This window comes from Bufo gargarizans, chromosome 6 (assembly GCF_014858855.1).
Source record: "Bufo gargarizans isolate SCDJY-AF-19 chromosome 6, ASM1485885v1, whole genome shotgun sequence".
NCBI lineage: Eukaryota > Metazoa > Chordata > Amphibia > Anura > Bufonidae > Bufo > Bufo gargarizans.
This window is the reverse complement of record NC_058085.1, coordinates 258,909,411-258,923,442: the sequence shown is the minus strand read 5'-3', so window position 1 is coordinate 258,923,442 and position 14,032 is coordinate 258,909,411. Positions and strand designations below refer to the sequence as shown.

Here is a 14,032-nt window from a genome sequence, read left to right as displayed (position 1 = left end):
GAGGCCTGTCATTGGCTGCAGTGGGGATGGCCCATATTTCTGCACTGACACTGTGCCCTGCTGGTATACAGAACGTCACCGCAGCAGCCATTCACTGGGCCTCATTTATCAAAACTAACAGGAAAACTGTCCTAGCTGCCCATAGCAACCAATCACAGCTCACCTTTCATTTCTCAAAGTGTGTATGGCAATTATGGAAAAAACGAATCGCTTGGTCAGTAAGGCCCAAAACAGGCTGGTCTACTAAGGGGTTGGCCCATCTCTCAGTTGCCAGGCTTTTTAGGTAAACAGCAGGGGGGGGCAGCGCTCTATGTAACTCTCACTGTGGTGACTGGGAAATGCACGCTACAAAGCTTCTATAACTTCAGGACCCCTTTAAGCTATTGCACGGTTTGTGTGGGATTTTTTTTTTTTATCACGGACCACCCCTTTAATAATACGTCCTGCCCCGACAGGGAACGTGAGAATACTGCACAGAGGCAGCGCTAATACACCCGCCCTCTCATGTTCTCTCTGACCCTGCACCGGGCGCTAAACCCCGCTGGCCACGCCCACCGTGACCTGAATGCCTCACGAGCCTTTCATTTCTACTCTGATTGGCTACTGTAACACCTGGGTGTGCGGGCTGATTGGTTGCGCGGTTTGCTAGGCATTCTGGTGCCCTGTCACATCCTGGGTGCAGGCCGCCATGTCTGTTGTCAGTCTACGTGATAGAATCCGGAAAGATGAGGGAAGACGGGATAAGTACTCGGTGCTGCTGCCCACCTATAACGAGAGGGAGAATCTGCCGCTGATCGTGTGGCTGCTGGTGAAATACTTTGGAGAGAGGTACCGTCCAGCCTGCAGTGTCATCTATAGCCTCTCATAGGAGGAGACCATATTTTTAACATTTTGCATGTAGAAGTGTTTTGTCCCTTATGAGCGCCCGTACAGTAGTCCATTAGGGCAGCTAAGCATGCTGGGAGTTGTAGTCATAGGTTGGGATTTCTGAAAAGTTGGGTTTTAGATGGTTTCTTCCTGTGAAGACATGGCAGATACTGTGAGGTGTCTCAGAGTGGCCAAAGTGGCAAGAGGGTGTCTAAAACTCTAGTGTGGAAAACCGATGGCATGAACACATGGCTCACCGTGCCAGGGACCACAGCGATTGTGGCATCCTCAGCGGTTATGCTTTATAGGAATCCACGCTAGCCTTGCTGCCCTGTGTGAACCGCCCGTATTTTGTGATTGCAGCCAACCAGAAGTGCCCTACTGTATGAAGGTTCTGTAGATTCACTTTGTGCAGGTTTATTGTTTCGATGACGAGTCACCGGTAACGTCTTCCTTCTCTTCAGTGGGTATAATTATGAGATCATCATAATCGATGACGGAAGCCCAGATGGGACATTGGAAGTGGCAAAGCAACTGAGGAAAATCTATGGCTCGGATAAGATTGTAAGTATATTCAGTGGTAAGGGAGAGAGGCGCAAGCATCACTGATAAAGACACCCATAGAAAACCACTTTCAAAGCATCTCTGTCACCAGATCGCCCCTATTAAGGGGGTTCTCCAGGCTTTTAATATTGATGACCTATCCTCAGGTTAGGTCATCAATCTCAGATCGGCGCCCCTGCCGATCAGCTATATGAGTAGATAGTGTGCACTTGTCGTCTCTCTTGCTGCTGCTTTGCCATAGACATAACAGCAGCAGGGAGAGAGACGGGAGACTGCGCGTGCCATCTTCTCATAGAGCTGATCAATGGTGTTGCTGGGTGTCAGACCCCCGCCATTATGATATTGATGACCAATCCTGAGCCTGGAGAACCCCTTTAAACCAAGCTCATCGCCTGGTAGGGGTTATCCTGCAGTTTAAAATAATACCCTTCTCCTCACTGTCGGCGCCACAGTTGTTGATAAAATCTTACGTTTATTCCTTTGCTGGCAGGCTTTTTCAGTACAATCACTGCTATGCTACCGGCATCTAAACACCCCCTCCCCTCGATTGACAGTGCAAGAGTATGACTTCGACTTGGGCTAGCCCTGTCAATCAAAAAGAAGGGGGGGGGTTTAGATGTCGGTAGGGGCCGCATAGCGGTGATGGTACTGAAAATCCCGCCTCTTGGTGCTCAAAATTGCCTGCCAGCAAAGGAATAAAAGTACAATTTTTTTCAACAAGTGTCGCTCCGACAATGAGGAGAAAGGTATTCTCTTAAACTGCAGGAGCCTCTTCAGTGTTTCCCTGCTCAGTCTATATCCTCTCTCTTCATTCTAGTGAATGGGAGCTGAGCTGCGCCGGAAACTACACAGTAGACAGAGCTTTCCATCCTCTGTATAGTTTCCAGTGCTAATGGCTGCGCAAAACAGTTGATCGTTAGGGGTCCTGGGTGTCAGACCCCACCGAAATAGTATTGACAACTAGGGATTAGCGAAGTGAGCTCCAAACTTCGTTTTAATGCTGTACGGAGATCTGTCTCCGTACTGCAATAAAATGTATGGGCTCCGGCGAGGCAAAATGAGTTATGAGTCCCGCGAGACCTCAGTGAATAACTTCGACCTTTGATTTTTAAAATGGTTTTCAAGTTTAATACTTGGTTCCGAAGCCGGCTTCAGTACCGAGGTACCAATCCGTAACTAAGCTGACTTCAGATACCTTTTTTTTTCAAATGGTTTTCAAGTTTAATAATCAAATGCTGAAGTTATTCAGCGAGACTTCGTAGATAACTCGTTTCGCCTTGCCGGAGTGCATACATTTTAATGCTGCGCAGAGACAGAGAAGTTTGGAGCAAAGCGACTTCGGATCTTGGATCCCGAAGCTTGCTTTGCTCATCCTTATTGAGGACCTATCCTAAGAATAGGCCATCAAAATCTAAGTCCCAGAAAACCCCTTGAAGGCAAAATGGCCTTTGAGACAATAGTTGCTTGTGTCCTTTTAGGGGTTCTCCGACACTCTTACGTTGATGACCCATCTTTATGATGAGCCATCATGTGATCGGTGGGTTCTGCCTTCCAGGACCCCCAATAAGCAGTGTGAAGGGATCCAGAAACTCCTGCTTGGGCCTCGTACATTTTATTTTGTACACAGGCAAAGTGGCTGAATGAGACAAGATGCAGTTCCAGGCAGAGCTGCTATTGGTGTTTTAAAGGGGTGTTCCAAGAACAAAAAGTTATCCCCTACTCTGACCACCAGGTCCCCCACGATCATGAGCCCTCTCTGCCTTTTGAATGAAGCAGCACTCTAGCCTGCAAACTGCCATTAAACTCTATGGGACTATTAAACATAGCGGAGTTCTGTACTTGGCTACCTTCATCAGCCCCATAGACTTTAAACCGAGCCATGATGCATCTGCTGCTGCATTCAAACGGAGGAAAGAATTTCCACTGCAGATTGAAGGGAGAAATCCATGATGGTGGATAAATGAAACTGCTGTGGATTTGAATTCCACCGTGCAGGTCAATTTACACTGTGTTTTTTGTTTTTGTTTTTTCTCCGCATATCTGAAGTTTCTTAAAATCTCATCCACTTGGCAGGGCTGTGGAGTCGGAGTCGAGGAGTCGGAGTCAATTTTGGGTACCTGGAGTCGGAGTCGGCAAAAAATGAACCGACTCCGACTCCTAGAAAATTTAAATTGGAATAAAAAAATAAAAAAGCAAGTTTAAATGTCCGAATTCATAAACAGTTATAATTAATGACTTCTCTACTGTAAGAATAAAGGCCAATGCATGCAGTGCCTCACGTAACCGCAAAACAAACGCGTTCAGTGATGTGAAGAAGCATGCTTTTCATATGCTTCACTATATGGCACGCAATGCACAATTAGGAGTGGCAATACATATACTTTCCATTGTGTTGTGTTCTGATGTTACAGGGAACACAATGCCCATGGTTTACCTAGCCTCTCACTGATAAGGGATTAAGTAAATATGTGTTTTGCAGGACTAGAGACACTTGTATAAGTGAAGGGAATGGATAGTCAATAGTTCAAGACTGAAGCTGTAACGTGTAAACCATTGGAAAAACTGCTGTCATTCAGCTAAGGCTATAAAACGTGTAAACTCAGAATGTTATCTTAAACTTTAAACATGACTATGGGATTCTTCTAGGGAAATCATGTTTTAAAATAAATGTCCCTTCTTGGATCCTCCCACTGCCCTGTCTTCATCAGAAGATCAGCACACAAAGGAGAAGGCAGCAGCTTCTGCCCAACTACCTCTCTGCTATAAGAGCTTAGAAGAACTTCTTTCTTTCCTTCAAGGAATGTATAAAATACATTCGCATATTAAATACAGAGGAGTCGGGGAGTCGGAGTCGGAAGTACAAAAAACTGAGGAGTCGGAGTCGGAGCATTTATCTACCGACTCCACAGCCCTGCCACTTGGATTTTGGAAACACTGTGGATTTGGCGCATACAAATCTGCAGCATTAATGCCACATGTGAACGTACTGTCAAATGGGTGGGCGTCTCAGACATAGCAAGTGTGCATAGTATATAGTAGGACCAAATCTTGATACAGGGGTGATCTTCTTAAAAAGGTGGTCTTTTGGAGCGTTTGCGCTGTATATATAATTTTTAGGTTGTGGCTATTTATGGAGTTAATGATAATTATATGTATTTTTTTTCTTATTTCAGCTGCTCAGGCCAAGAGAAAAGAAGCTGGGGTTAGGTAATGATATTATGATGGAATTGTGACCTGTTCGTTGATGTGTCCAAAGTATAAAATAATTATGTACTTTTTACAAAAACATAGTAGGTACACCGTAATTGCAAAAATCACTAGCTAATGCAGTATTGACCTTATATATAACCAGCACAATGCAATTAATACCGTTTTGATCCCTTTTCTCAGATTAGTTGCATGAAGACTTTTTTTCTCCAATACTTTAAAGCGGTTATCTCGTGGTTAACCCCTTCACGACCACAATCTGTCTATATACGTGATAGCTGCACATACCCGTGCAGCTACCACGTGTATAGACGTCATGGCAGCTCTTTAATCCAAGTGCTGCAAAGCGCTTGGATTAAAGCTTCTGCCCCTGCCCTGGTGCTGTCCCTGTTACAGTATACAGTCTAGTAATGCCGGCAAGGGACCGATCAGAGTGGTCCCTTGCCGGCAATCAATCCGATTGGTTAGTCTGTGCAGACTAACCAATCGGATCGCGGCAGTGTAAAATTCCGGTTTCAGGCTCTGACGGACTCCTTAACGCTAGTGTGAACCCACCCTTAGAGTGTTTTTGCAATTAAGAGTGGGAAAATCTTGCCAAGTCAAAATGTGCCATGCTGATAGACTCATACCCAAAAAGACTGAGTGCTGTAATAAAATCAAAAGGTGCTTCAACAAAGTATTAGTTTAAGGGTGTGCACCCATATTATGTTATTTTTTTCTTCCCTCTACTTAAAATGTTTCAGTTTTCTTTTCAATTGAACATCTATCAAGTTTCAAGGAAAAAAAAAAAAAAAAGCGTCCTTTTCCCGAAAATAAAGTAAAACAAAATTGTAAAAAATAGGGGAAATAAGAAAACTAGACATATTAGGTATCGCCACGTCCATATCGACCGTCTCTATAAAGATATCACATTACCTAACCCCTAAGGTGAACATCGTCAAAAAAATAAAATATAAACAGTGCGAAAAAAGCATTTTTTGTCACCTTGCATCACTAAAAGGGCAACACCAAGCGATCAAAAAGGCGTATGCCCCTCAAAATAGTACCAATCTAACCGTCACCTCATCCCGCAAAAAATGAGTCCCTACCTAAGACAATCTCCCCAAAAATTTTAAAAAACTATGGTGACACTAAAACAGGATTGGTTTTTTTGGTTTCAAAAATTATATTATTGTGTAAAACTTAAATAAAAAAAGTATACATATTAGATATTACCACGTCCGTAACGACCTGCTCTATAAAAATATCACATGACCCAACCCCCTAAAAAAAAAAAGTAAAATAAGCCATTGTTTGTCACCTTACATCACAAAAAGTGTCATACCAAGCGATCAAAAAGTCATATGCACCCTAAAATAGTGCCAATCAAACCGTCATCTCATACCGAAAAAAATTAGCCCCTATATAAGACAGTCGCCCAAAAAATAAAAATAAACTATTCCTTTCAGAATATGGAGACCCTAAAAAATAATTTTAACTGAAGCAAACAACAACAAAAAAAAAAAGTATTGGTATTGTCTCGTCCGTAACAACCAGCTCTATAAAATACCACCTAATCTAACTTGTCAGATGAACATTGTAAATGACAAGACATAAAAACGGTGCCAAAACAGCTATTTTTTGTAACCTTGCTCACAAAAAGTGTAATATAGAGCAACCAAAAATCATATGTACCCTAAAATAGTACCAACAAAACTGCCACCTTATCCCGTAATTTCCAAAATGGGGTCACTTTTTTGGAGTTTCTACTCTAGGGGTGAATCAGGGGGTCTTCAAAGGTGACATGGCAACTTAAAATTATCCCAGTGAAATCTGCTTTCCAAAAACCATATGGTGTTCCTTTCCTTCTGCGCCCTGCCGTGTGCACATACAGCAGTTTACGACCACATATGGGGTGTTTCTGTAAACTACAGAATCAGGGTAATAAATATTGAGTTTTGTTTGGCTGTTAACCCTTGCTTTGTTAGCGGAAAAAATGGATTAAAATGGTAAATCTGCCAAAAAAGTGAAATTCTAAAATGTAATCTACATTTTCCTTTAATTCTTGTGGAACACCTAAACGGTTAACAAAGTTTGTAAAATCTGTTTTGAATACCTTGAGGGGTGTAGTTTATAAAATGGGGTGATTTATGGGTGGCTTCTAATATGTAAGCCCAAGAAAGTGACTTCATAACTGAACTAGTCCTGAAAAAATTGGGTTTTGGAAATTTTCTTAAAATTTTTAAGATTTGCTTCTAAATTCTAAGGCCCCTTTCACACCAGCGAGTATTCCGCGCGGGTGCGATGCGTGAGTTGAACGCATTGCACCCGCACTGAATCCTGACCCATTCATTTCTATGGGGCTGTTCACATGAGCGGTGATTTTCACGCATCACTTATGCGTTGCGTGAAAATCGCAGCATGCTCTATATTGTGCGTTGCGGTGCGATAATCCACGCAACGCAGGCCCCATAGAAGTGAATGGGGTTGCCAGAAAATCGCAAGCATCCGCAAGCAAGTGCGGATGCGGTGAGATTTTCACGCATGGGTTCTAGGTGACAGTCTATTCACTGTATTATTTTCCCTTATAACATGGTTATAAGGGAAAATAATAGCATTCTGACTACAGAATGCATAGTATAATAGTGCTGGAAGGGTTAAAAAAATTAAAAAGTTAACTCACCTTATCCTCTTGTTCGCGTAGTTCGTTCCCGGTCTGTTCTTTGCTAGCTGTGGGCTTGGGCTAAAGGACCTGTGGTGATGTCAGATCACATGCTCCATCACCATGGTGATGGACCATGTGATTGGAGCATGTGATCTGACGTCACCACAGGTCATTCAACCCAAGCCCACAGCTAGTAAAGAACAGACCGGGAACGAACTACGCGAACAAGAGGATAAGGTGAGTTAACTTTTTTTTATTTTTTTAACCCTTCCAGCACTATTATACTATGCATTCTGTAGTCAGAATGCTATTATTTTCCCTTATAACCATGTTATAAGGGAAAATAATACAATCTTCAGAACATCAATCCCAAGCCCGAACTTCTGTGAAGAAGTTCGGGTTTGGGTACCAAACATGCGCGATATTTCTCACGCGAGTGCAAAACGCATTACAATGTTTTGCACTTGCGCGGAAAAATCGCGCATTTTCCCGCAACGCATCCGCCTCTTATCCGGGCAAAAAAAATGACGCCCGTGTGAAAGAGGCCTAAGCCTTCTAATGTCCCCAAAAAATAAAATGTCATTTTCAAAATGATCCAAACATGAAGTAGACATATGGGTAATGTAAAGTAATAACTATTTTTGGAGGTATTACTATCTATTATAAAAATAGAGACATTGAAAGAGAAGACGTCATCGGCGCAGGCGCACTGAGGGAGTGCTGAGGAGGCAAGCTCCTTCTCTCAGAGCGCCTGCGCCGAAGGAACACAGGCGCGCGATTTTTGAAATGCTGACAGGGCCGGCCGGAGGAGGAGATCGTGGCTGGCCCTGTCGATCAACAGGACGAGGGGGCAGTTTTTTGAGGCGGCTACCAGCAAGTAGACGCCCTACTTGCTGGTAGAGACCTAATTTACATATTATAAAAGTTTGTTTTTAGAAGAAACTGCTGAAGTAAAGTAAGTAAGACCATTATATTTTCATATATCGCAATATAAGGAATTTAACTAGCCCCCCAAAAAAAAGACTTTAGTGGGGTGACAGAAGCCCTTTAAGGTTATTACCACATAATTAGACTGCATCCTGAAGGTAAAAAATGACTGTGTCCTGAAGGGGTTAACAGCTGTTAGACAGGTGCACACCTGTATAATTCGCCGTTAATGAAATAAAATAAAAATGACCATGTGAATAGCCCCATTGACTTTAATTGGTTCTGAAAATGGTCGTCACATGGCCATTCTTCACTATTGTGTGAATGTAGCCTAAGGAGGACCCAGGACATAAAGTGCAGCAGATTTAGTTGTGGATCCATGGCAAAATCCGCGTTGCATGTAGATTTGTCCAGGGCTGTGGAGTCGGTAGATAAATGGTCCGACTCTGACTCCTCAGTTTTTGGTACTTCCGACTCCGACTCCTCTGTATTTAATATGCAAATGTATTTTATACATTCCTTGAAGGAACGAAAGGCAACATACATGTCATTACCACAGAACTACTGGCTAGGAAGCTGCTGCCTTCTCCTTTGTGTGCTGATCTTCTGCTGAAGACAGGGCAGTGGGAGGATCCAGGAAGGGGCATTTATTTTAAAACATGATTTCCCCAGTAGAATCCCATAGTCATGTTTAAAGTTTAAGCTAACAATCGAGTTTATACGTTTTTATAGCCTTAGCTGAATGACAGCAGTTTTTCAAATGGTTTACAGCTTCAGTGTTAAACTATTGACTATCCATCCCCGTCACTTATACAAGTGTCTAGTCCTGCAAAAAACATATTTACTTAATCAGTTATCAGTGAGAGGCTAGGTTAACCATGGGCGTTGCGTTCCCTGTAACAGCGGAACACAACACAATGGAAAGTATAAGTATTGCCGCTCCTTAACTGTGCGTTGCGTGCCATATAGTGAAGCATGTGAAAAGCATGCTTCTTCATGGTCACTTAACGTGTTCGTTTTGCGGTAACGTGACGCACTGCGTGCATTGGCCTTTATTCTTACAGTAGAGAAGTACCGTTTTTTCGCAAAAGTGGGGGAAAAATAGCAGTACGTCTTATGGGGGGGCAAATGCTGCGACTGTCCGGTGAATAGGCTGAGAGGGAGGAGGGGCTGGGGGCCGGCATCTGTTTCTGTAATGGCAGCGGGGCCCGCGCTGTACTACTTACTACTAACTTCTTGGCAGTCAGGAGGCCGGGTGGGTGCTCGTAGCGTAGCTCACTACGTCACACGCCTGCTCCGCCCACTTTATGAATGAAGCATGCACCGGGCCCCGCTGCTATTACAGAAACGGATGCGGGCCCCCATTCACTACACAGGGACACTGTTGTGGGGGGGATCTGTGGATGACACATAAGATAAGATGCTATATATGTGTCATCCACAGATGCCCCCACAATGATCCCCATAACAGTACCATGCCACCCACAGATGCCCCCATAACAGTGCCACCCACAGACCACCATTAGTTCAAAAGCACACCTTTTCGTTAAAAATATTTTTATTCTTATTTTCCTCCTCAAAAACCTAGGTGCGTCTTATGGGCAGGTGCATCTTATAGGGCGAAACATATTATTTTTTTATTTTTTATTCCAATTTAAATCTAGTAGGAGTCGGTTCATTTTTTGCCGACTCCAACTCCAGGTACCCAAAATTGCCTCGACTCCAACTCCACAGCCCTAGATTTGTCACACATTTGCTGTGGATTTCACCCAATAAATTGCAAAGGGTGAAATCCGCATCATATATTTTAAAGGCTATGTACACCTTAGGAGGCAATTTTTGTTTATGATTGCATTTTATTCATTTTTGGCAAAAAATATTTTCAATCAGCCTTTATTAAAAATATTGAGCCGTTCTGTCACAATGGGTTAACTGTGACAAGTACTTTCATTTTGTGCCAGTCATCTAATAAACCTTATCTCTAAACTACTAAGAGGTAGTTACACTTTTTTAAGCCACAGTCTTATCCGTAAGATGGGAGTCGCTCCCCAGATGATGAAAAAGACTGAAAATCCACAGACAGCTACTACAGCATCTTGGCTATGTACACAAAAAAGGATTCCATAGTTATAATAAAGACCAATTGAAAAAATGATTTTAGCTCAAAAAAAGTAAAATGCAATAATAAACAAAAAATGTGTACACCATAGGTATACATAGCCATTTCTGCACAGTTTTCAGCAGGGATTTTTTTATGTGATGTGTGGATGCTGCTACTGTAAAACTCTTTGTGTGGATGCACCGTAAAAGGGTCTTTCCATATTAATATAAAGATTAATCATTATGTAATCAAAATGCAACATCTTCCCAAGTATTATCTAGCAACCAGACTATCACAATTAGGACTCATGCACACGACCGTATGTATTTTGCGGTCCGCAACAAATACGGATGACATCCGTGTGCATTCCGCATTTTGCAGTACCGAACAGCTGGCCCCTAATAGAACAGTACGATCCTTGTCCGTAATGCGGACAATAATAGGACATGTTCTATTTTTGGGCCGAACGGAAATGCGGACATACGGAAACAGAATGCACATGGAGTAACTTTCGTTTTTTGTGGGGTTTTTTGCAGACCCATTGAAGTGAATGGTTCCGCATACGGTCCACACACAAAAAACGGAACGGACACGGAAAGAAAATACGTTTGTGTGCATGAGCCCTTAGTATGATTCCATACACTCTCTAATCCTCCACAGTGGGTTCTACTTTTTAATTTGGTTGCCTGATATCTCCTTAGGGGTATGTTACAGCACCCCGAGTAGGTAAAGGGGGTTAACATCGCCAAAGCTGTTCTTTTTCCCGAATATGAAGTCAGCTACCAAACACTCCTAGGCGAGACGAGGCTCTATATTGAGAGTCAAGCAGGAACTGTTTAATGGGTTACATGTCAGCCTTTTATGTAGGTCTTCCAACAAATGTACACAAAATCCCCTCTGCCTGTGACATAATTAACAAAAACAATGGGCTCTGCCAGTGACACAATTAGCAAACACAATGGGCTCTGCCTGTGATATAATTAACAGACACAATGAGCTAACTTAATCACTCACAGCCAGAAAACACACACCTTTCCCAAAACCCCATATATCCCCATAAACTACACATCCCTGAATAGCTCTGATCTAGGCGAACAACCAGCAACTGCTGAACAAATAGACAAATCCGGTTTTATATAGTAATCCAAAGGCAGAGAGGTCTGCCACAGGGTAGTTGACCCATCAGCGAAAATCCCCTATCTTATGTTTACAAAGTTCGATTTAAATATAAATTGCAAAGCCCAATCTTGCCAATGCTCCTTATATTTAGAAACCCCCTATTTCCACCTGGGTTGTCGCCAGCATCATTTGTTTGGTGGAAACATGCCAGGTTACGCTTCCTTTCCACTTTCTCACCTCCAACTTCTGAACTCTATAGAGTTACTCAAGTCTTTCATATTTTATCTTCCCTGGTCTCCACAAACTGCGCAATAGACTTCACAATGTTTGAACGGCCCTGCAAATATAGAGCTTTAGAGAGGGGTATTCTCTCCCTTCTTTACTGAATTCACCACTTTTTTTTGTGATACCACAGCTGTGGAGCAGTGGCATGAATTCTGTACGACGATCAGTAAGGGAAGCTGGCGGGTTATCTTAAAGGAGACCTCTTTAAAGATATTTCACAGATTTTATATGGTGCCTTCTAGATTACACCTCATTTATCCAATGGCTTCTCCATTATGTTTTAGAGGTTGCCAAGAGACCGGTAACACCCTTCATATTTGGTGGACATGCCCTATAGTGAGACTGTTCTGGCCCGAGGACTACTTAAAAGTGTTTAGGAAGGATCTCCCCTTGTCAGCACCTGTATATCTGCTAGGCCTTCCCTTTCGGTATCACTTTGCATTATATGAAAACGTAAATGCCACTTTGAATGATACCAGGAAACTATGCAAGCGAATATGGAATCCCTGGTTAAACTGTGCCAACTCTTCTAATTTACAGTGTTTCCTATCTCTCTAAATATTTGCTTTAGTACATGGAAGACTTGACTGCTTGCCCCCCCCCCCCCCCCCCCATATTCATATTTTTTATTTTTGTATATTCTCTGGGAGAGTAGCGAGAGCTGAACCCGTTTTACTTTATTTATGTAACTCGTGACATATGTTATGTTCTGTTACTTCATACTTATTCAAACAATCTAATCTATAAAGCTGTATGTGTGTGTGTGTATGTATGTCCGCAAAAAGGAATCCGCACCATCGCATTTACAATCGCGAAATTTGGCACACAGGTACATCAGGTGTCCGGGAAGGTTTTAGACCTTCTAGCTCTCTAGCACGTACTGTTCCTGAGATATTCCCAAAAAATGCATTAGCCAATAGAAGTCTGGTCACATGACCCTTATCAGCCAATAGAAGCTCGCAGGCCCTTAGTCTCCACATACACACAGTTTTAAACCAGGTTTTCATAACAACCGAGCCATTTTTATCCACTGCTGTAGGTCAGCTTTAAAGGGGCAGGGTGCTGTGAGGTCACAGATCAGGGGCAGGTAGGATGGCCATTCAGGCCAGCCTCAAAAGATGTACTTAAAAACCCCGCCCCCGGTCCCGCTAAGCCACTCCCCTGACCCGGTTAGGTCATGCCCCCTCCCACTCCGCAGCTGACGGGGATTGATAAAATGAAGGAAAAAATCAACTTCTGTCAGCTGCAGGGGTGTGAGGGACAGTGCTGCTGTTTGAGAGTGAGCTGTTCAAAAGGACATCCCTGTGTCCATCCAGGCCCTGCGCTGGACGGAGGACAGGGAGTCTGAAAGCCGGACTGTCCGCCCTAAAACCGGACCTCTGGCCACCCTACTGGCATTCTGCTGTGGAGGTCACAATTAAGGGGACGGTCCTCTATGGAGGTCAGTGTTAAGGGGAAGATTGCTGTAGAGGCCACTGTTAAGGGGACGGGCAATTGTGGAGGTCACTGTTAAGGGGACGGGCAATTGTGGAGGTCACTGTTAAGGGTGCAGGATGTTGTGAAGGTCACTGTTAAAGGGGCAGGCGCTGTGGAGGTCTCTGTTAAGGGGGCAGGGAATGGTGGAGGTCACAGTTAATGGGACGGTCCGCTATGGAGGTCAGTGTTAAGGGGTGGGGTGCGGTAGAGATCACTGTTAAGGGGGTGGGGTGTTGTGGAGGTCACTGTTAAAGGGGCAGGATATTTTGGCAATCACTGTTAAGGAGACTGTGGCGGTCACTAATAAAGGGGTGGCCGCTGTGGAGGTCACTGTTAAGGGGGGAGGGCACTGTGGAGGCCACTATTAAAGGGGCAACAGAGTACTGCCAGGTCACTGTTAAGGCTCCATTCACACGTCCGTATGTTATTTCTACTAGAAGTTATGAATAAATTTACGTACCCTTACTGCAGACTGCTAGCATTTATTCATAACTTCTAGTAGAAATAATAGAAGAATGGCACAACATAGAGCCATAAGAATAGATGCTCCAGAATTGACCAGAGCACTTTTTACACTTCTGCACTACACTACTTTCACCGTTTATCGCTCGGTCATGCAACTTACCACCCAAATGAATTTTACCTCCTTTTCTTCTCACTAATAGAGCTTTCATTTGGTGGTATTTTATTGCTGCTGACATTTTTACTTTTTTTGTTATTAATCAAAATGTAACGATTTTTTTGCAAAAAAATGACTTTTCACTTTCAGCTGTAAAATTTTGCAAAAAAAACTACATCCATATATAAATTTTTCGCCAAATTTATTGTTCTACATGTCTTTG

At 43.1% G+C, this 14,032-nt stretch overlaps 1 protein-coding gene across 1 annotated transcript in view; it reads left to right on the top strand.

Moving 5' to 3' along the window:
- Positions 1-508: 508 nt before the first annotated feature.
- DPM1 (dolichyl-phosphate mannosyltransferase subunit 1, catalytic) overlaps positions 509-14,032 on the top strand; it is a 32,353-nt gene continuing 18,829 nt past the window's right edge. Inside the window, exons 1-3 of the mRNA XM_044299299.1 lie at positions 509-828; positions 1,332-1,431; positions 4,605-4,638. Coding sequence (XP_044155234.1) covers positions 689-828; positions 1,332-1,431; positions 4,605-4,638 — 274 coding nt within the window. The 5' untranslated portion in view covers positions 509-688. The remainder of the gene's footprint in view (positions 829-1,331; positions 1,432-4,604; positions 4,639-14,032) is intronic.